Raw genomic sequence first — 20,276 nt, 5'->3', positions numbered from 1 at the left:
AGAGCAGAGCCCCACCCAGGCACAGAGCAGATGCTCAGCAAACACTCAGGCAACAGAATCAAACCTGTGAGATGCGCTCTGGGCAAACATGGAGGTTGCCCCACAGAAGGCAGGTGCCCTGGCACCAGGCTCTCTGCTGCTCCCACCGGTGTCTGCTGTATCTGCACCAGAGGACCCTGAATCGGAGGGGAGGGCTTTGTGATCTGCCCTCCCACTGCACACAAGTGGCCCGGGGAATCCCTCAATTTTCTCCTCCACCTTCCCTATCTCTCTAGGAGGAAGCAGTGACCCCAGAGGGCCTTCGAGGGCATCTTTGCCACAGAGAAGCAGGCCAAGGCCCAGAGAGCAGGCAGACGTTCAGGGTTGTTGGATGTTAGTGCACTCTGGGGGCCCCTCTTCGGATGCAGCTGTAGAATTTCAACAGAGGTGGGGCTACATAGCAGATGTGTGTGTGTGTTAGTCACTCAGTCGTGTCCGACTCTTTTGCAACCCCATGGACTGTAGCCCACCAGGCTCCTCTATCCATGGAATTTTCCAGGCAAGAATACTGGAGTGGGTTGCCATTTCCTTCTCCAGGGGATCTTCCTGACCCAAGGATCAAACTCATTGGGGCCCAAAACCCCTACATAAAGGTTTGGGGTGCTGGAGGGAGCTGGGGAGCTGGGTGGGCAGGGTCAGGGGTGCCCCTGAAAGCTTCTAGAAACCTGGGCATATACCTGATAGGCAGAAGCTGATGAAAGGAAAGGTTAGGTGTTAACACTGTGCCTTAGTGGGATCCCCCACGCTCTGCCCCACCTCCCTCAGTGGTCCCTGGGAGCAGCCTTGGGTCAGCTCGGGCCAGCGTGGGCCCCTCCCCAGCACAGGTGCATCACTCCAGGGCCCAGGAGTCTGCGTGTCCCGGTGAACTTGGCCAGGCACAGAGGGTACAGTGGGGAGTGACGGCTGTAAGAATATCAGACAGAAGTCCCTCCCCCCGCCCCTACACCCCTTCAGGTGGAGCAGACCTTTCCCCTGGCTCGGGTCCAGCCATCACCTGGCCACATTGATGGTGGATGGACCGAGGGGCCCTCCATGTGACACCTGCCCCCTCACCTTCAGCCTTAACCCAACAGGCAAACTGTGCCAAGGCAGGGCCCCGGGCCTCTTTCTCCACGGAAGCTCCAAGGACAGGGAACATCCCTGTTACCCCCTGTGGCAGGGGCAGCCTTCTCTGGCAAAATCCCCAAGGAAGCCACTGGGGATCGGGATTTTCTGCAGCCTCCCGCCCTGACCGCTTCCCACCACCGGGAAGGCCTTCTGTTTCCTCATGGGAGTGGAGCCCGCGCGCCACCCAGTGGAGGGCTTGGATAACTGCACCGACCTCTCAGTTTTCCACCTCTATCTGGCTCCTTAATTATTTCCCCTTAAAAGGCGTCTTGAGCTTCCCTGGTGGCTCAGTTGGTAAAGAATCTGCCTGCAGCGCAGGAGACTCAGGTTCGATCGTGGGTTGGGAAGATCCCCTGGAGAAGGGAACGGCAACCCACTCCAGTATTCTTGCCTGGGAAATCCCATGGACAGAGGAGCCTGGCGGGCCACAGTTCATGAGGCTGCAAGAGTGGGACACGGCTGAGTGATAAACCACCACCACCGCAAAAGGCGTCTTAACACTGAGAAGAGAAATAATTTCACGACCTTAATGGTGGTGGAGTCATTTCCTATGGTTGCTGGAGAAAAAGCCCTTAACTCAAGGGGGCCCTGGTGCGTTCCTGCGGAGTTTGATGATGCAAGTCTTTAATGATCCCACTCACAGGGATCACAGGTTTCATCCTGCTGGCACCACTGCGTCTACAGGTGCCCCAGAGCTGACCTACACCTTGCAATAACTTGCTCTAAGTACACCTGAACCCAAGTACATCTTAATCCATCAGCACCTTGACATAACCCCTCTTGACATATCTAATCTTGCGTAACTGCTTCTTAACGTGGTGCACCTTAATGTTACCCCACTTCCTCATAGCAACACCTTAGCCCGCCTGTGTGTGTGTTAGTTAGTCGTGTCCGACTCCTTGCGACACGGACTCTAGCCCACCAGGCTCCTCTGTCCATGGAACTTCCCAGGTAAGAATACTGGAGTGGGTTGCCATGCCCTCCTCCAGGGGATCTTCCCCACCCAGGGAATGAACCTGTGTCTCCTGCATTGGCAGACGGGTTCTTTACCGCTGAGCCACCAGGGAAACCATTCTTACTGAAGTGGAAATGATGTCACAAACCCAAACGCTGGAGCCAGATGTGGCATCTCGGGGCAGCTGCCCGTGAAGCAAGGCTGGGTGGGCTGGGCCTTGGACTCTCCACGGGCTGGGGGCGTGGGGTCTCAGTACAGCTGCTGTTGGGACCTGTGCCGTGGTGTCCAGCCCCAGTGGTGAGGCCACAAAAGAGACGAGCTCCAGGTGTCACACTGTAGAAACCACTTTTATTTGGATGTGACTGCTCAGGAAATACTGAACATCCCACACAGATGACGGGCCAGAAAGTCATAGATGAATGGTGACTTTTCAAGCTATGGGGTGATTAGAAGGTGAGCCGTCAAGGCATGAAGCCAATTTTCTCTCTGGTGATCTCCCCGCCTTCCTGACCCTCTCTCCCCCAGGAGCAGAAAAAAGTTGATCCAAAACTGTAAGCCCTCGAACCGGCTCAGACAAATCACTCCCACATAATAACTTATTGCATTTCAAAATGGCAGCAGGTCCACGCAGCTGGGGGCTGAGCACTGACTCTCCTCAGAGACTGAGCCAGACAGACGCCTGGACCCCCAGCACGGGGCCAGAACTGTCAGACAGCACAGCCTTCCTTTGAAAACAGTTCAGCGGGGGATCCAGCACCGTGGTTTACGTTTCTCTGTGTCTTTTCTTTGCGAATGCCCTGGAACACACATGCCTTTGCACATCCCGGCCCCCTGGAAGCCCTCCGCTGCAGGAGGCTGGCTGGACAGTCCAGGCCCCACCCAGCTGGACCACTGTGGGGAGGAGGCTCGCGAAAGAGCAGGGACCCTGGGATGGGGTCCTTTCCAGCCTCCTTGATATCCTCTGTGTGACCGGAGCCCAGAGGAGAATCCTGGCATGTAATGTCCTTCTTGCTTCCTTGATGGTCTTTTCTGAGGGACAAGGAGTGGGTCCCGCAGGCCTGAAGTTCTCTGAGCAGCCTGACTTACTGAGAATCGGAAAAATGGGTTGTAGCCTTCCCTGTCCGACCCCTCCTCCCCTCCCTGGTCTTGGTATATAACAATTTTGCGGTCAGTCCCTTATTTTCCCCACAAATCTACCCTCAGATTTCCCTTGGCTCCTATAACTGTAGAGGAAAGAGGAAGGGGACATGAATTGGAGTCAGGCAGTGTGGGAGGGGGTAGCGGGTTTGTACCACCACTGCACCGAAGAAGCAGGATCCCGGGAAGGAGCAAGGTCTGTGGTTCTTCAGAACCGAAGGCGTTGACAGCACCATTTTGATTTTAAAAAAATAATGAAGGTTCTCATCAGTCAGCTGTGGGGACGCTCGTTGCCGAGGCAGATCCCCAAACAGGCAAGATGGTGGTAGACCTGGAATTTTCCACATGAGATGTTAGTTTTCTAGAAGAGCGAGGGTCATTGTCAGATAATCCCAAGAGACAATTACTTTCCCTGGGCCAAACAAAACAAAATGAAACAGCAACAAAGTCCTCCCCCCACCAGCCTTTTCATATTCATCACAATGAATTAAAATGTCCAAGCAGATCTGCCAGCGTGTGATTTCATCGCTCAGTCTGAAAAGATGGTCTGTGGATCCCGTGATGTCATCGTTGGTAAGCTGTTTATCATCCAGATGGCGAAGGCTGAACACCAGTTTTGGAAGCTGACACTCCTGGTTTTGAAAGAGCATCTTCCACGTCGGCTGGTCCCCTGCTTCTTCAGTGGTAATAGATGCTGAAGGCATGCAGGATGTAGAGCAAGGTGGTGACGAAGGCAAAGAACTGGAAGAGCCAGGGAGTTACTGCCTTAGAGATGCTGGCAGTCACTACCTGCTCCCAACCCCACACAGGCCCATGGCAGCCTGGATGGCCCTTGTTTTGACCCTGCTTCACCCGCTGTCTGCCAGAGCCCTGCCTGGCCTGAGGGCAGCAGCCACGGGGCAGCCCCTCCACCCCCTCGTCCCACGGTGGCTGTGCAGCAGGACTCTCGCCTGCAGACCTGGGCCCCTCTACCTGTCAAAAAGTGGGCCCGTCTCCACGCCCGCCCTGGGTGCCCTCGCCTCTTTCTGGTCACTCTCCCCTTCCTCCACCTTCAGCCACAGTCTGTGCTCAAACGACAGTTGCACTCACAGGTCCAGAACTCAATTCTAAGTACCACCTCTTAGATCTTCAGAGGCTCAGAGGCCCCACAAGCTCTCTGGTCAAACTGAACTCCTGAGATTCCCTCACAAGCCCAGTTGATCCCAGGATCCTCATCTCGTCCAGCTAGTCAAGCCCAAAACCTGTGCTCCCCCGGACCCCTCCCTCCCCCACGGCCATGTCCAAAGATACCCCACTGCACTGTCTAATGATCTCTCAGTCCAGCGGAGGACTCCATCTTCACTTTGCCCCACCCTGTCCAATCACACTCTGTTTCATTCATTCATTCAACACATATCTTGTAAGCATCTGCTATGGGCTTCCTCGGTGGCTCAGTGGTAAAGAATCTGCCTGCAGTGCAGGAGACGCAAGAGAAGCAGAAGACGCAGGTTCAGTCCCTGGGTTGGGAAGATCCCCTGGAGGAAGGCATAGAAGCCCCCTCCAGTATTCTTGCCTGGAGAATCCCATGGAGAGAGGAGCCTGGCGGGCTAGGGTCCATGGGGTCGCAAAGAGTCGAATAAGACTGAAGCGACTTAGCATGAGCATGCGTGCTTCAAGCACAACCATGGATCTAATGGTGAACAAAAATTCAAAAATTCCTATCCTCATGGAACTTGCATTTTAGTGGCACATGCATAAAAGACCCAAGATAAACCAGGAGAGAAGTAGGAGCTTCTACTCTGAGCGGGGCTGAGTGGCGGCCTCACCGAGAGGTGACAAGTGAGAAGAGAACAGAAGGAGGTGAGGGAGCCGGGAGCTGAGGCCCAAGTGAGAGCATCCAGGGACAGCAAGGAGGCTGGTGTGACGGGGCCCCTGAGCAGGGCGAGCAGCACCCCGAGTGGCGGGAGGAAGAGTGGCGCTGGGCTGGGGGGCAAGGAGGCAGACAAGCAGGAAAGGCATCCTGGAGGGTCACTGCGTTGGCCTGGTATCTTTCTGACAAGGACGGCAGCACCCCATATCACACCCCCTCCTGCTGCTGCCCGATCCCTGGGGAGCCCGACTGACACAGGACTTTTCTGGCCACAGAGACTGGAGCTGATGGGCTGGGACCCAGCCTGGGCCTTAGATCTTCCTGAGAAGGAGTGAGGAGGGTTAGGAGCACTTGTGGGCACACAGATGCACACTGCCGGTCATGTGAGCCACCTGCCACCTGAGGGCGCCATCCCCCCAAGAGAGGGAAGCAGCCACACTCGGCCTGGAAAGGCTGTCGGGCAGGCAGGCAGTGAGCCCGAGGTCCAGAAGTCCTGCTCGGCCCACACCTCGTCTGGACCACCTTGCCTTGGATTGCATCGGCCAATATGTAACCTCGTGGATGTCTGTCACTGAAATAGAAGGACGCAGGAACTTGAGCCGTGATGAGCAATTGAGCTCCATTCCATCAGCAAAGGGAGCCACTGAAGGATTTTCTTTCTTCATTTTTAAAATAAATTTTTATGTGGGCCATTTTGAAAAATCTTTAGTTAATTTGTTACAATATTGCTTCTATTGTTTATGTTCTGGTTTTGGGGCCATGAGGTATGATGGTCTTAGCTCCCCGACCAGGGATTGAACCCACGTCCCCTGCCTTGGAAGGTGAAGTCTTAGCCACTGGATTGCCAGGGAAGTCCTAAGGATTTTCAATAAGAGATGTGCATTTTGGAAAATTTATGTTTGGAAAAACATATTCTGAGGGCAGCGTAGTTGGTATGAGTGAAGTGTTAGTCCCTTGGTCATCAACTCTTTGCGATCCCATGGACTGCCAGGCTCCTCTGTCCTGGAATTTTCCAGGCAAGGATACTGGAGTTGATAGACATGCCCTTCTCCAAGGGATCTTCCCGACCCAGGGATTGAACTGCATTGAAGGCAGATTCTTTACTGTCTGAGCCACCAGGAGGAGAGATGACACCTGCACGAGGGCTTGGCACCCTGTGAGCTTGGGTGCCACCCAAGCTGACTGCCAGCACATCTGCGTGCACGCATGCGCTCTCACACACACGCACACAACCCCTCCCATCCCGCAAGACTCCTCCAGTCTGAGGATGTAGGGTCATCTGTTCCAGAGGAGACAGAATCGAGCCCCTGGCTCTCCCCCCCGGTGGCGCCTGCCGTGATCTTTCCCAGCGTTCACGGAGGCCGAGCCCCTGGCTCTCCCCCCCGGTGGCGCCTGCCGTGATCTTTCCCAGCGCTCACCGAGGCCGAGCCCCTGGCTCTCCCCCCCGGTGGCGCCTGCCGTGATCTTTCCCAGCGCTCACCGAGGCCGAGCCCCTGGCTCTCCCCCCCGGTGGCGCCTGCCGTGATCTTTCCCAGCGCTCACCGAGGCCGAGCCCCTGGCTCTCCCCCCCGGTGGCGCCTGCCGTGATCTTTCCCCGCACTCACCGAGGCCGAGCCCCTGGCTCTCCCCCGCTGGTGGCGCCTGCCGTGATCTTTCCCAGCGCTCACCGAGGCCGAGCCCCTGGCTCTCCCCCCCGGTGGCGCCTGCCGTGATCTTTCCCCGCACTCACCGAGGCCGAGCCCCTGGCTCTCCCCCGCTGGTGGCGCCTGCCGTGATCTTTCCCAGCGCTCACCGAGGCCGAGCCCCTGGCTCTCCCCCCCGGTGGCGCCTGCCGTGATCTTTCCCCGCACTCACCGAGGCCGCAGTATTTATATAGTAGTTTTTCAGGTCCTGGGTCTCCGACACGATGGTGGCGTGCACTTGTAACACGGCGGCGCTCATGTACAGGATGCCCGTGGTCCCGTGATACAGGCTGTCCTGGAAAGATGCAGCAGAGGCCATGGCCACTGTCACACGGGCACGCAAGCAGGTAACGCCTTGTCCTCTGACTCAGCCGCTGGGCAGAGGGGGCCAAAGAGACAAGCCTGCTCCCGAAACTCCTGCTTTTTCCTTTCGCAGTGTTTCGAGTGAAATTTCTATGTCGTGAGCAATAGTGGATTAAATAAATGGCAATACCAGTATGAACCAAGATTTATTGAGTGCTTCTTCCCGGTCAAAGTGTAGGCTAAATCTTTTCCTCGTTTATCTCATTTAACCTTGTGAACTATGAGGTCGGTTCTATTTATCGTTAATGCCATTTTGAGGAAATAGAAGTCCAAGGTTAAAGTCAATGACCACAGGCTGAGCCAGGATTTGAAACCAGGCCACATTACCACCAAGCCTGTGCTCCCCAGCTGTTAGTGCTATGAAGGCCTGCTGTTTGCTGGGTGCTTTCCTAACTGTATATACTTGTGTCATTAAATCTTCACAGCTGATTTCATAAGGCAGCTACTAGTAACATGCCCACTTTAAAGATGAGAAAACCGAGGCTTAGCTGACACATGGCAGAGTCAGGCTAATCTGACTCTAGGTTCCATCCATCGTTGAACCTTTATGCTAAACTCTCAGCAGTGTCCTTTAACATCATAAGAATACCATAGTATTCTGGAAGGAATGTCGTAAGGCAAATTGGCATTTTGCAACCCCTAAAGAATATTCATCAGAAGATGAAAGAGGACATTGGAGAAAAGAGTGATGGGGTAAGGTTGTCACAGTGAAAGAAGGACCCCCAGTCACCATGTGTGACGTGACTTGGAGACGCTTACGAAGCATCCTTGCCAGAAAGGTTTAACCCATTTCAGTTTAGCCTTTAGATGCGAACTTCTGGCTTACAGAAAATTCAGGGACCAGAGGAGCAAATCACACCAGGAAGAAGCAAACAAATCAAAATGTGGGCCCTTCTACAGCAGCGGTCCCCAGCCTTTTCGGCAGCAGGGACTGGTTTTGTGAAAGACAATTTCTTTTCATGGACCGTGGGTGGGGTTGGTTTCAAGATAATTCAAGTACATTATATTAACTGTGCAATTTATCTCTATTATTATTACATCAGCTCCACCTTAGATCATCAGACATTAGATCCCAGAGGTGGGGGACCCCTGGTCTACAGGAAAGCTGACCACCCAGTTTTTTCACCAGCAGGGAGAACCATGATAGTAAGAGTGTAATAGGCAGGAAGGCCAGGGGTCTCCAAATGGAGGAAATAAGCTGTAAGTGTCAGACAGTTGAAAGCAATGGCACCCCACTCCAGTACTCTTCCCTGGAAAATCCCATGGATGGAGGAGCCTGGTAGGCTGCAGTCCATGGGGTCGCTAAGAGTCGGACACGACTGAATGACTTCACTTTCACTTTTCACTTTCATGCATTGGAGAAGGCAATGGCAACCCACTCCAGTGTTCTTGCCTGAAGAATCCCAGGGATGGGGGAGCCTGGTGCAGCAGCAGTAAGCGGCAGGAGGAAACAAACAAGTGTTAGGTTTTTTCCCCCTTCTCTATACAAATTTAAAAAGAGGTTTCTCTTAAAATTCTCTGCTGCCATGAAGATACCAGGCTCCACCTGAACTTAACTTTTCTCAAACCTGGAGCTAAGCAATGCGTGTTTCTCCTGGAAATGTTTGTCTTAAGCTATGTTAATGAGCTATGTATTTACCCTAGACTCTGTCTTCAAGTCGGTTCTGCCTAAGACTCAGAACCAACTAGACAAACCAGAATGTTTTACTCATGCAAATGTTCTCTTAAGCTATGTTAATGAGACTGTTTTTGCTTGGAAACCTGCCTTTCTTCAAGAGTCATGTCAATCATTTTATGGCCTGGGACAACTCACCTTGGGCCAATGTTATCTCAAAATGCATGTTGTGGGTGAGGGGCCTGGTGCCAGTCTCTGAGTTTTGAGACATCTCCTTTCTCTAATTTCTTTCTGCTGATAGGTATATAACATACCACTTAAAGGCTAGCAGGGGGCACTCTTTCTGCCCCCTTCTGATGTCTATGTCAGAAGCGTTCTCTATCTCTTTTATACTTTAATAAAGCTTTATTACCGGAGAAGGCCCACTCCAGTACACTTGCCCGGAAAATCCCATGGATGGAGGAGCCTGGTAGGCTGCAGTCCATGGGGTCGCTGAGGGTTGGACACGACTGAGCGACTTCCCTTTCACTTTTCACTTTCATGCATTGGAGAAGGAAATGGCAACCCACTCCAGTGTTCTTGCCTGGAGAATCCCAGGGACAGAGGAGCCTGGTGGGCTGCCGTCTAGGGGGTCGCACAGAGTCGGACAGGACTGAAGCGACTTAGCAGCAGCAGCAGCAAAGCTTTATTACACAAAAGTTCTGAGCGATCAAGCCTCGTCACTGGCCCCGGATTGAATTCTTCTCCCCCGGAGGCCAAGAATCCTGGTGTGTTTCGTGGTTCGGCAACCACCTACTGAAAAATAGATTAAAGGTACTCAAGAGTCACCACTGCCAAGTGCAAGTGGGCCTGTGAGGACCCTGATCAAACAGGCCTGTGAGGACCCTGATCAAACAGGCCTGTGAGGACCCTGATTCAAACAGGCCTGTGAGGACTCTGATTCAAACAGGCCTGTGAGGACCCTGATTCAAACTGCAAAAACATATTTCAGTTATAATGGGAAAGAAACTGAAGTCACTCACTTGTGTCGGACTCTTTGCAACTCCATGGACTATAGCCTACCAGGCTCCTCCGTCCATGGGATTTTCCCAGGCAAGAGTACTGGAGTGTGTTGCCATTTCCTTCTCCAGGGAATCTTCCTGACCCCGGGATCCACCTGGGGTCTCCAGCATTGTAGGCAGATGTTTTTACTGTCTGAGCCACCAGGGAAGTGGCTGTGTTATAATGGGGGACAGTTATAATTTTCCAGAACTGTGACCCGTGCCTTTGATGATAATGAGGAATTATCATTAACTTTATGTAAGTTTGATAATGTAAGAAAGCTTGTATAGTTTTTGGAGGCATTCTGCAGTGAAGTGTGTAGAATGGAATGACATGGTGTTGGGGATTTACTTTAAGATTCTTTAGGGGAAAAAAAAGCTAGGTGAAGCAAATGTGATAAAGTCTTGAAAATGCTGGAATCTGGGTTATGGTTACATGAGGATCCATAATATCAATACAATCCTCCCTGCTTCTGTTTTGAATTGTTCAATAGAGAAATATTTCCAATGGTTATCAGGATGGTGTGATGACATGAAAAACATTTAATGGATGGCATAATAATAAATGAAAGACTCTACATCTAAAATGATTGCTTCAGTGAGATTTATACATTTTGCATAAAATTTGCCAGGAATAGGGAAGAATGAATCGTGATAGGTGGTTGTGGTTAGACCTTGAGATCGGGGTTATTCTTTTCCTACTATATTTCTTTCAATACTGTTCAAATTATTTTACCATAAATTAAAATTAGAGGGGAAATACTACAGGGTGTGCTTGCTACAGGAGGAGCTGGGCTGTGCGTATATTACCTACAAAGGGAGGCAGTGGAGGGGAATACAAAGCAGGAGGATTCCGGCAGAGGAATGCTTTTATTCCCATCTAATAGTTGTTGTTGTTTAGTAGCTAAGTCGTGTCTAACGTTGCAACCCCATGGACTGTACTCCGCCAGGCTACTCTGTCCATGGGATTTCCCAGGCAGGAATCCTGGAGTGGGTTGCCTTTTCCCTCTCCAGGGGATCTTCTCAACCCAGGGATCGAACCCCTTGTCTCCTGCGTCTCCTGCATTGGCAGATGGATTCTTTACCACTGAAGCCCTCTCTAATAGGTGTTGTTCAGTTGCTAAGTCATGTCCGCCTCCTTGGACTGCAGCATGCCAGGCTCCTCTGTACCTCACTATCACTTGGAGTCTGCTCAAACTCATGTCCATGAAGGAGGAAACAGACAGAACAGGCTCCACCTTGAAAGCAGGACTCCATGATGGGCCGGACTGTGGACTTTGAGCTCTAGGCCTAGTATCTATGGAAACGACATACCAGTGGAAAACCAGACCCCCGAAGTAGGAGCCTCTGGACTCTCACCTCGACTCTCTGTCACCTAAAAGAGTATGGTAATTATCTCTGTAACAGAACCAAGTCGTAAATCCCATTATGCTTTGGGGGTATCGCCACAGGCCTGTTGATAAAAGTCCACTGTTTAACTATCTAGGCTTATGACACATGAATCATGGGTTAACTTTGATCGTATCTCTCTTTTACCTTGTCCAGACTAGTTTCAGGGAATCTGGGGAGGTGGGTTTGAGCACGTACACTTAGGGTATGTAAGGTTTTACAGAAACTGGTCGGGGTCCTTGGCTAAGAGGAGACCACCTTGGGCCCACTGGTGTAATAAACTGCTCTCCACTATCTGCATTGTCCTTCTGAGTGAGTTTGTTTCCTGGAACGGGTGGCTACAGCACATTGAGTCGATGATGCCATCCTACTCTTTCATCCTCTGTTGCCCCCTTCTCCTCCTGACCCCAGTCTTTCCCAGCATCATGATCTGATAGTAAACACTTTCAGATGAAAGGTTGAGATTCCCTAGGGGCCCAGCCCAGGAAGCGGCTCTGGTTCCTCCTCCCACCCGGGTTTGTCCTCAACCACGCCCAGGACGTTGGTCTGGGAGGAGCCTCAGGCCCTGGGACTCTCTCCCTGATTCTTACCAGAATTTTCCAGGACTCATATCTTTTGTAAAATCCAAACACATAAGACAACAGGAGCATCAGGGAGATGAGGAAAGAGGTGAGCGAGACGTACATCACCCATCCTTGTAGCAGCGGGCTTGCTACCTGCGTGGCTACCACCAGGATCCAGACCCAGACCCCAAATATCTGTAAGAGAAAAGCACAGGAGAAGGCGCTTTAATGGCTGGCACTGAGTGTGATGCTCTTTGCATATTTCCCACCTCTGTCCTCCTCTGGATTTGGTTAAGCACTCTTCAGGGGCTTCCCTGGTGGCTCAGATGGTGAAGAATCTGCCTGCAATTTGGGAGACCCGGGTTCGATCCCTGGATCAGGATGATCCCTTGGAGGAGGGACTGGCTACCCACTCCAGTATTCTTGCCTGGAGAATCTATGGACAGAGGAGCTGGGGGCTACAGTCCGTGGGGTCACTAAGAGTGGAGCACGACTGAGTGACTAACACTTTCACTTTCATTTTTGGTCTTCTACAGTTTGTGCAATGGGGATACAGTGTGTTGAGGTATGGACATTTTTTATTAAATATGCTTGTCTTCATTTTATATTCAATCTGATGATCCCTTTGTCTTGGTCTTGAGAGCCTGATTCTGTGGTTTGTGGCTTCTGTTAATATTCATTCCTGTTCACCTTTTCCCTCCTATATTTGTTGAAGGTTGATTGTGATCATGACTGTAGGCTTAGCTCAGTTCTAAATGATTCTTTTAGAGACTTTCTGTATAAAGGGCTCCACTTACTTCTGTCTGGCTCGGATGAAAGATACACAGCTTTCAGGTCCTGGGACTAGCAGCTCTCATCTTACAGATAAATGACATAGACGCAGATATGGGGCTTCCCAGGTGGCTCAGATGGTAAAGAACCTGCCCGTAATGCAGGAGATCTGGGTTTGATTCCTGGGTCAGGAAGATTCCCTAGAAAAGGGAATAACTGACGACTCCAGTATTCTTGCCTGGGAAATCTCACGGACAGAGGAACCCGGCAGGCTACAGTTCATGGGTTGCAAAAGAGTGGGACTCGACTGAGCGACTAACACTTTCACTTTCAGACATAAATTAGTCACCCCATCCCTTATGGGGCTCCCACTGCTGTTGTCCTAGAGGCAAAATCACTTTTGAATTTGTGGAGAATTCTCAGGCTTTCCGAAGCGAAAGGCAACAGGAGGAGAAGCCAGAAGAGACCAGGGAGTGGACCACGAGGCAGAGCTTCCCAGCCTCTTGCAGGGTTGGGAAGACCCCCGGGAGCCTGGCTGCCTCTCAGAGCACACTGCCCCAGGCCTCAACAATCTCCAGGTGAATTGTGGAAGCCCTAAGCTGGACCCGGGACTGCCCATGAGCGAGCTGGGGCCGCCTCGTTCCAAGCAGGAAGAGAGGAACAAGAGCCGCTGTCCTCCTGAGCTGGGCTCTTGCATGTTGATTGCAGTGACCAGGTGGCCGATGCCAAGGGAGGTGCCAGAGCATGGCTTGGGGGCACCTGCCAAGCACCTTCCCCACCAAGCCATGAGAAATGCCTGAAGATGCTGGCCCACTGCCAGTACCCAAACAATGCTGGTTGTTAGTTGCAATGGCATTCAGGACTTAGTGACTGTGGAACCTATAAAATTTTACACTCACATGAGACCTCTGAGGGCAGAGAATGGTCTGTGCCATTCACCGATGATTCCTGGTGCCCAGCCCAGGGCCTGGAGAAAAGCAGGTAGGGAGGGTGTCAAATAGCATTCTTTGGAATGACTCAGTGATAAACCCATGGGCTTCCTGCTGGTAAAGAGTGCATGTGATGCAGAAGACCCAGGTTCAGTCCCCGAGTGGGAAGATCCCCTGGAGAAGGAAATGGAAACCCACTCCAGTATTCTTGCCTGGAGAATTCCATGGACACAGAAGCCTAGTGGACTACAGTCCACGGGGCTGCAAAGAGTCGGACACAACTTAGCAACTAAAGCACCGCGATGATAAACCCGCCACCACGACCTCTCGTTCACTAGGGGCTTTAGAGTTTATAAAGCGCATTCACAGAGGTGCATTCACACTGGTGGTCCAGCGGCTAAGAGTCCAGCTGGACATTCAGGGGACATGGGTTCCATCCCCGGCCCAGGAAGACCCCACCCACATGTCTGTGTACCTCGACTACTGAGCCCCATCTTTAGAGCCCGCACTCCGCAACAAGTGTAGCCCCCACTTGCTGAAACTAGAGGAAGCCCACACACAGCAATGAGGACCCAGCACCAAAAAAATAAATCTATAAATAAAATGCATTCACTCAGATGGCCTCATTTCATCTGTACAGGAATTCAAACTCCCATGGGCTTTCTACAGAGAGCGGCCACTTGATACCTGCTGCCTCTTACTGCCAGCTTCCCTGCCTCAGCCCTACCAGGCCCATCAGTGCTGGCAAAGGGTCTCCTCACCCCGGCTCCTGCCATCAGAGGCCGCCCTGGGCAGACACTGCCACACGCGCCCCATCTATGTGTCCACACTTCATTCTCAAAGTGTGTGAGACGCTGCCCTCCTGGGGAGCATCTGGAGGAAATGGAAGGAGGGACTGAGGTCTGAGGCCGTGTGGGACATAGAACGGGGCGCTGGTGGGGCTCTCCACCTCACCAGATTTCACGCCCCAAGGTGGGGCCCTGAGCATTTGGGAGAATCTACTCAAATTGCCCCTTCTTTTTGGCATAAAGGTTGCACAATCAGCTTTACGCAAAGGAATGTTATTCACTTTTTATTTCCACACCCTCTATCTTCTGAACATTATAAGGAAACCAAGGCCAAGGCCAAACTCCAGGTGAATTTAAAACCAGTGGAGTTTGCTATCCTGTTTCTGTCTCAAGCAGCCTCGGTTGAATTCATTACAGGGAAAACAGTTTTGAATATTTATCTTGACTTTTTTTTCTAAATTTATATTTAGCTTTCCAAATTTGCTTGGCAACCTAAATCATTCTCTACTTTTAACCCTCGGTTTTTGATATCTCAAGAGCTGGAGATATTTTTAGATGTTGGGGGCTGGCCTTCAACGTGGAAGAAGATTGTATTAAAGCAAGTGTATTTCAAGTACGATTTTGGCGGTCTGTTTCTTAAGAACAAACAGATTACTCACCTGTGCATTTTCTAAAGGTTGAACTGAAACTGGAAGGGATCACTTAAGGGAGGGTAGAACTTAATAAGTTTATTTATTACTCATTCTTCTCTACAACATGGAGAATAGGCCCCTCACATTTAGAGAGCTGGTTAAAGAGCTAGAGGATGAGAACTGGGGTAACAGCACCCAGATGCAGTCAGGAGCAATGGCCAATTCCAGATCGGGGCTGGGGAAGCTGACATATCATCAGAGCAGACCGAAAAATATATTCAAAGGCTCTTGGGCTTAGGTCAGAAGGACTCAGAAGGCTGCTGCTGACTAAAGATGGGGCAATTTGACCTTCAAATAAATATAATAACGACTGTGATTGCGCCTAGTCGCTCAGTCTTGTCCGACTCTTTGTGACCTCATAGACTGTAGCCCGCCAGGCTCCCCTGTCCATGGGATTCCCCAGGCAAGAATACTCGAGTGGGTTGCCATTTCCTTCTCCAGGGGATCTTCCTGACCCAGGGATCGAACCTGTGTCTCTTGCATTGGCAGGCGGGTTCTTTACCACTGCACCACCAATGGATTGGACTGTATCAACCAGTTGAAATCCATGAGTTGAAAATGATGCTTTTTAAAAGGTCTACTTTGGTCATTTTTGGAGGATGCTTATTATTTTGGAAGGCAGTTCACCACTATACCGCCAATAATTATTCTTTTGAAAAATGCTTAATAAAGGAAAATAATCATACCAAAGCATGGCATAAGGGTTAGGCGCTTCTAAAACACATAATTTCCTGAGCCTGAACCCTCAGAGCCACACCCTGAGTCCTGCTACACCTGGGACCATCCGGGGACTTCGAGGAAGCCCCATGGTCTGGATGTTGCCCCAGAGGTGGTGAGGGAGGCTGCATTGTTAAAAATGTCCCAGGTGATGCAGTGAAGACTGAGAAGCCCCAGGGCCCATCCTGTTGCTTCCAGGCTCTTCCACTCCAGTTCATGCACAAGCAGTTCTGATGCTTCCGGGTTCAAATCCTAGCTCTGCTAAAGGGGCAGATTATTTAACTCATTTCTGCATCCATGTCCAGTTCATCAAACAGAGGAGGCGGGGAGGACTCCTCTTTCCTGGTTCCTGTGAGCATTAGATGAGTCTCTCACGCACGGGGTGAGTGTTGAGCAGCCACTGTTGGCCGTGTTATTGGCTATAAGGACATGGGAGAGAATCTTCCCCGAGAAAGACCCAGGAGAGGGAAAGACCAAGGCCAGTCCTCCTGAGGGATAGGAGGTTCACTTCTGGAAGAGCTGGGACACCAGTCAGCGAGGAGATGAGATAGCACTGAGGGCCACAGACCCTTCTAAGGAGTTGATGAAAGCTTTGGTCACCTAGAAAAATGTACCTGCATACACGTGTGATTTTATCTACAGATGCGGGGACTCACAGTCCCTCCAAGCCCACCTGCAGCCCCCAGGTTGAAGTCCGTTACCATTTCCAGGATAGATGATGGTGCCATCAGCCAGTCTACTATTTTGACGCTGTTGATCAAGACATTAAATGCATATGCTCTTTGACCCAAGAATTTCACGTTGGGAATTTGTCCTATAGACAACGCATATGCACAAGATGGTGAATGTACAGTGTTGTTTATTGAAGCCTGCTGGTTACAGGAAGATAAAGAAGCATCCCAAATGTTTCATCCGGTGTGAGGGGGTGTCGTGAAAGCAATTATGTCATACAGTGGAAAACTCAGCAGCCTTCAAAGAGAATGAAAAACTCTGTATATCAGAATAGAACAAACCCTAGAATTGTACAAGGCAGAGAGCAGCGTGCCCAGCATGCTATGATTTACGTAGAAGAAGAGAACGTATGAGCGTATGTATGTATATATGTGCATTGGTTTGAGTATTTCTGGAATGAGACCCAATAAACCAATCATGCCCTGACCTCCCGGGAGGAGAATTTCTTGGCTCAGAGACAAGATCTTTTAAATGAATCCAAATCACCAACATACACATTGAAAAAGAGAGAAGAAAGACACTGGGCTGGATGATGGGGGCTCACTTCAAAAGTCAAGAGATTTTGCAGCAAGATGAATGGACCTAGAGACTGGCATACTGAGTGAGGTAAGTCAGAAAGAGAAACGCAAATATCATATGATACCACTTACATGTGGACTCTTAAAAATGGTACAAACTTATTTACAAAATAGAAATAGAGTCACAGATGTAGAAAAGAAACCTATGGTTACCAAGGGAGAAGGGGGAGAGGGAGAAATAAATCGGGAGATTGGGGTTGACACATACGTACTACCGTATACGGACAGCTAGCCTGGCGGGCTACAGTCCACAGGGTCGCAAGAGTTGGACACGACTGAGCGACTGAGTACAGGGAGCTCTACTCAATACTCTGTAATGACCTATATGGGAAAACAGTCTGACAAGAGTGGATATGCTGTGTACAACTGATACACTTGGCTAAGGCAACATTGAAAATCAGCTATACTTCAACAAGCATTTTTGAAAAGATTTTGAATGGGAGAGGCAAGAAGAGGATTGCCTTTCCTTTGGGGAGAGTGGATCCGTCCTAAGAGGACAGAGCAGGAGGGGAGCCAGGGGCCTCCGAGGGGCTAGGGGCAGGGCCTGGGTGCACTGCCACAGGCTGGGAACTTCACTCTGATCGCCCGTGAGGACAGAGCTGCCCTTGCAATGACCCTGTGTGAAGGGGGAGGAGGGGCTGAAAGACACCAGGCTCAGGGCCGAGCCTGGGTTCCTGGCCGCTGCTGGGAGGCGTGGTCCCAGTGGGGCCAGTCAAGGGGTTGGGAGTAGGAGGAGATGCTGGCCATACGATACTCTGGGTGATACCAGTGGCAGGTTTTTCTGCATAGCTGGGTGTTACTTCAGCCTGGCTGGTCCATTCACCACTGACACTGCATTCCTTTCCTTACCACTTGGCTTAATCTTCACAAAGCGTTGGTGGCCCCTCCTCCCCTTCACTGGTACTTAGGTGAACACAAGCTGCAGGAAAAAGGCGAGACTCTTTTTCTGGGACTTCCTGGGACTTCCCTGGCAGTCCAGTTGTTAAGAATCCACCTTGCAATGCAGGGGACGAGGGTTCAATCCCTGGCCAAGGAACTAAGATCCCACATGCCGTGGAGCAAGTAAGCCCACACTGCAACTACTGAACCTGTGTGCTGCAACGGAAGACCCAACGAGGTCAAATAAAGAAATAAACATTCAAGAAGCAAAAAAGAAAAGGCCAGACTCGAGACAGGGAGGCCCAGGAGGGCAGTGGGGCCAAGTGAACGGGGGGCTCCTGCTCCCTCTGATGGCCCGGGAAGAATGAGCTGAATGAAGAACAAGGTCTGGCTTGTCCACGATGGGAACCAGGACCATTTCGGGGCCCCTTCTGATGCTGAGATGTTTCAAGATGAAGAAAACTATCGTCCCACACGTTCAAGTAGCCACGGCCCACATTGTGTGAGTCCAAGCCCCTTGGCCATTGTTTACCTTCCCCAAATTGTGATAAAATGCACTGAACAAAGTGTGCCATTTTAACTGCTTTTAAATGTACAGTTCAGTGGCTTCCCTAGGGGCTCACACTGGAAAGAATCTGCCCGCAATGCGGGAGACCTGGGTTCGATACCTGGGTCTGGAAGATCCCCTGAAGAGGGGAATGGCTACCCACTCCAGTGTTCTTGTCTGGAGAATTCCTCGGACAAAGGACCCTGGCGGGCTACAGTCCATGTGGTCGCAAAGAGTTGGACACAACTGAGCGGCTAACACTCACCTTACTCAGTGGTATTAAGAGCATCCGCAAGGCTGTGTACCATCTCCACCACCCATCCATCTCCAGGACACTTTTCATCTGGCAAAACTGAAACTCTGTCCCATTCAACACTAACTCACCATACCCCCTCCTCCAGCCCTTGACAACCAGCATTCCTCTGTCCCTAAAAGTTTGACTACTCGACTTTGTACAAATGGAATCATAGAGTATTTGTTCTTTTGTTTCTGGCTTATTGCACTCAGACTATTATCCTCAAGCTTCAATCATGCTGTCAGAATTTCCTTCCTTTTAAAAGCTGAATAATATTCCATTATGAGGGCTGCTCAGATGGCTCGGTGGTAAAATATATAAATATATATATATAAATATACACATATATACATCTGCCTGCTGATGCAGGAAACACAGGAGACGTGGGTTCCATCCCTGGGTCGGGAAGATTCCCTGGAGAAGGAAATGGCAACCCACTCCACTATTTTTGCCTGCAAAAGTCCATGGACAGAAGAGTCTGGCAGGCTACAGCCCATCAGGTCACAGAGTCAGACAGAACTCAGTGACTGAGCATGACAACATTCCATTATACGAATATACCACATATCTATTATATTTCATTTGCAAAATATGTATTTACTTACTTATTTTTGGCTGGGCCAGGCCTTAGTATTGGCATTCGGGCTCTGGAGTGTAGGCTCAGTTGTCCCACGGTATGTGGGAGCTTAGTTCCCGAACCGGGGATGGAGCCACGGGATCACCAGAGAAGTCCCCTCATGTTTATTTTATTTACTCATCCTTTGACGGACACATGGGCTGCTTCCGCCTTTCAGCTACTGGGGGTAGTGCTGCTGGGAACATGAATGTACAGCTGTATGTTTGACGCACATCCTTTAGAAGGGAAAAAGAAGACGAGCCCCATGCAGGAGCTGCTGTTTGGAGCCCATCTGGCAGTTCTGGTACAAAATGCCCAGAGAGTCACAGCCCCTTCAAACAGAGCACCCCGTTCGTGTCACCGAGGCCAGCACAGGCGTCCCTCAGGACTTTGGTACCGCCCACTCAGCATGCCTCAACCCCAGGGTGATTTAACGGTTTAAATGGTACAACAGGAATCAGATCTGTGTTTTATTTTCTGATCATGTGGCATGTGGAGTCTTACTTCCTAGACCAGGGATCAAACCCGTGTCCGCTTTAATGGAAGCGTGGAGTCTTAACCACTGGACCACCGGGGAACTCCCTAGATCTGTTAATCATTTTTTCAATCCTAAGATTTTAAATCGCTTGTAAAATTAAGGTTAATGTTATCAGCAGAGGAATTCTTCTGTGTTATGTTCCTTTCGGGGCCGAGTGCTGGTTGCAAACTGCGGGGAACATACATTTTGTATTCAGGTTTTTTTGCATTTTTCCATTGTGCTACGTGGCTTAATGATATCGTCGATTCTTGGTAGTTCTGTCAAGTTGCCCTGAACGCTGGCATGTTTAGCTGTGAATCGTGAATCATCACTCCTTGGGAAATACAGACTACATTCCTACAAGCTTGTGGTCAAAATAGCGTCATCAACTGATCAACAAATAACTTTGTTTTATGTATCTTTCTGTTTAAAGACGCATTATTCAATATAGTTAATATGTAATGTTAATCCATTAA

General features: G+C 50.5%; 1 protein-coding gene across 2 annotated transcripts in view; it reads right to left on the bottom strand.

The window, feature by feature from the left end:
- Nucleotides 1–2,432: 2,432 nt before the first annotated feature.
- Nucleotides 2,433–20,276, bottom strand: part of LOC133256658 (MAL-like protein) — a 33,467-nt gene continuing 15,623 nt past the window's right edge. The window contains exons 3-5 of one of the 2 annotated variants that reach the window (XM_061431464.1): nucleotides 11,767–11,934; nucleotides 6,942–7,143; nucleotides 2,433–3,979 (exon numbers count right to left, since the gene is read on the bottom strand). In XM_061431464.1, coding sequence (XP_061287448.1) covers nucleotides 3,768–3,979; nucleotides 6,942–7,143; nucleotides 11,767–11,934 — 582 coding nt within the window. In that variant the 3' untranslated portion in view covers nucleotides 2,433–3,767. The remainder of the gene's footprint in view (nucleotides 3,980–6,941; nucleotides 7,144–11,766; nucleotides 11,935–20,276) is intronic. The other variant, XM_061431465.1, reaches the window with a different exon arrangement.

This window comes from Bos javanicus, chromosome 11 (assembly GCF_032452875.1).
Source record: "Bos javanicus breed banteng chromosome 11, ARS-OSU_banteng_1.0, whole genome shotgun sequence".
NCBI classification, from domain to species: domain Eukaryota; kingdom Metazoa; phylum Chordata; class Mammalia; order Artiodactyla; family Bovidae; genus Bos; species Bos javanicus.
Note: the sequence above shows the minus strand (reverse complement) of the source record. Positions and strands in the feature narration are given on the sequence as shown.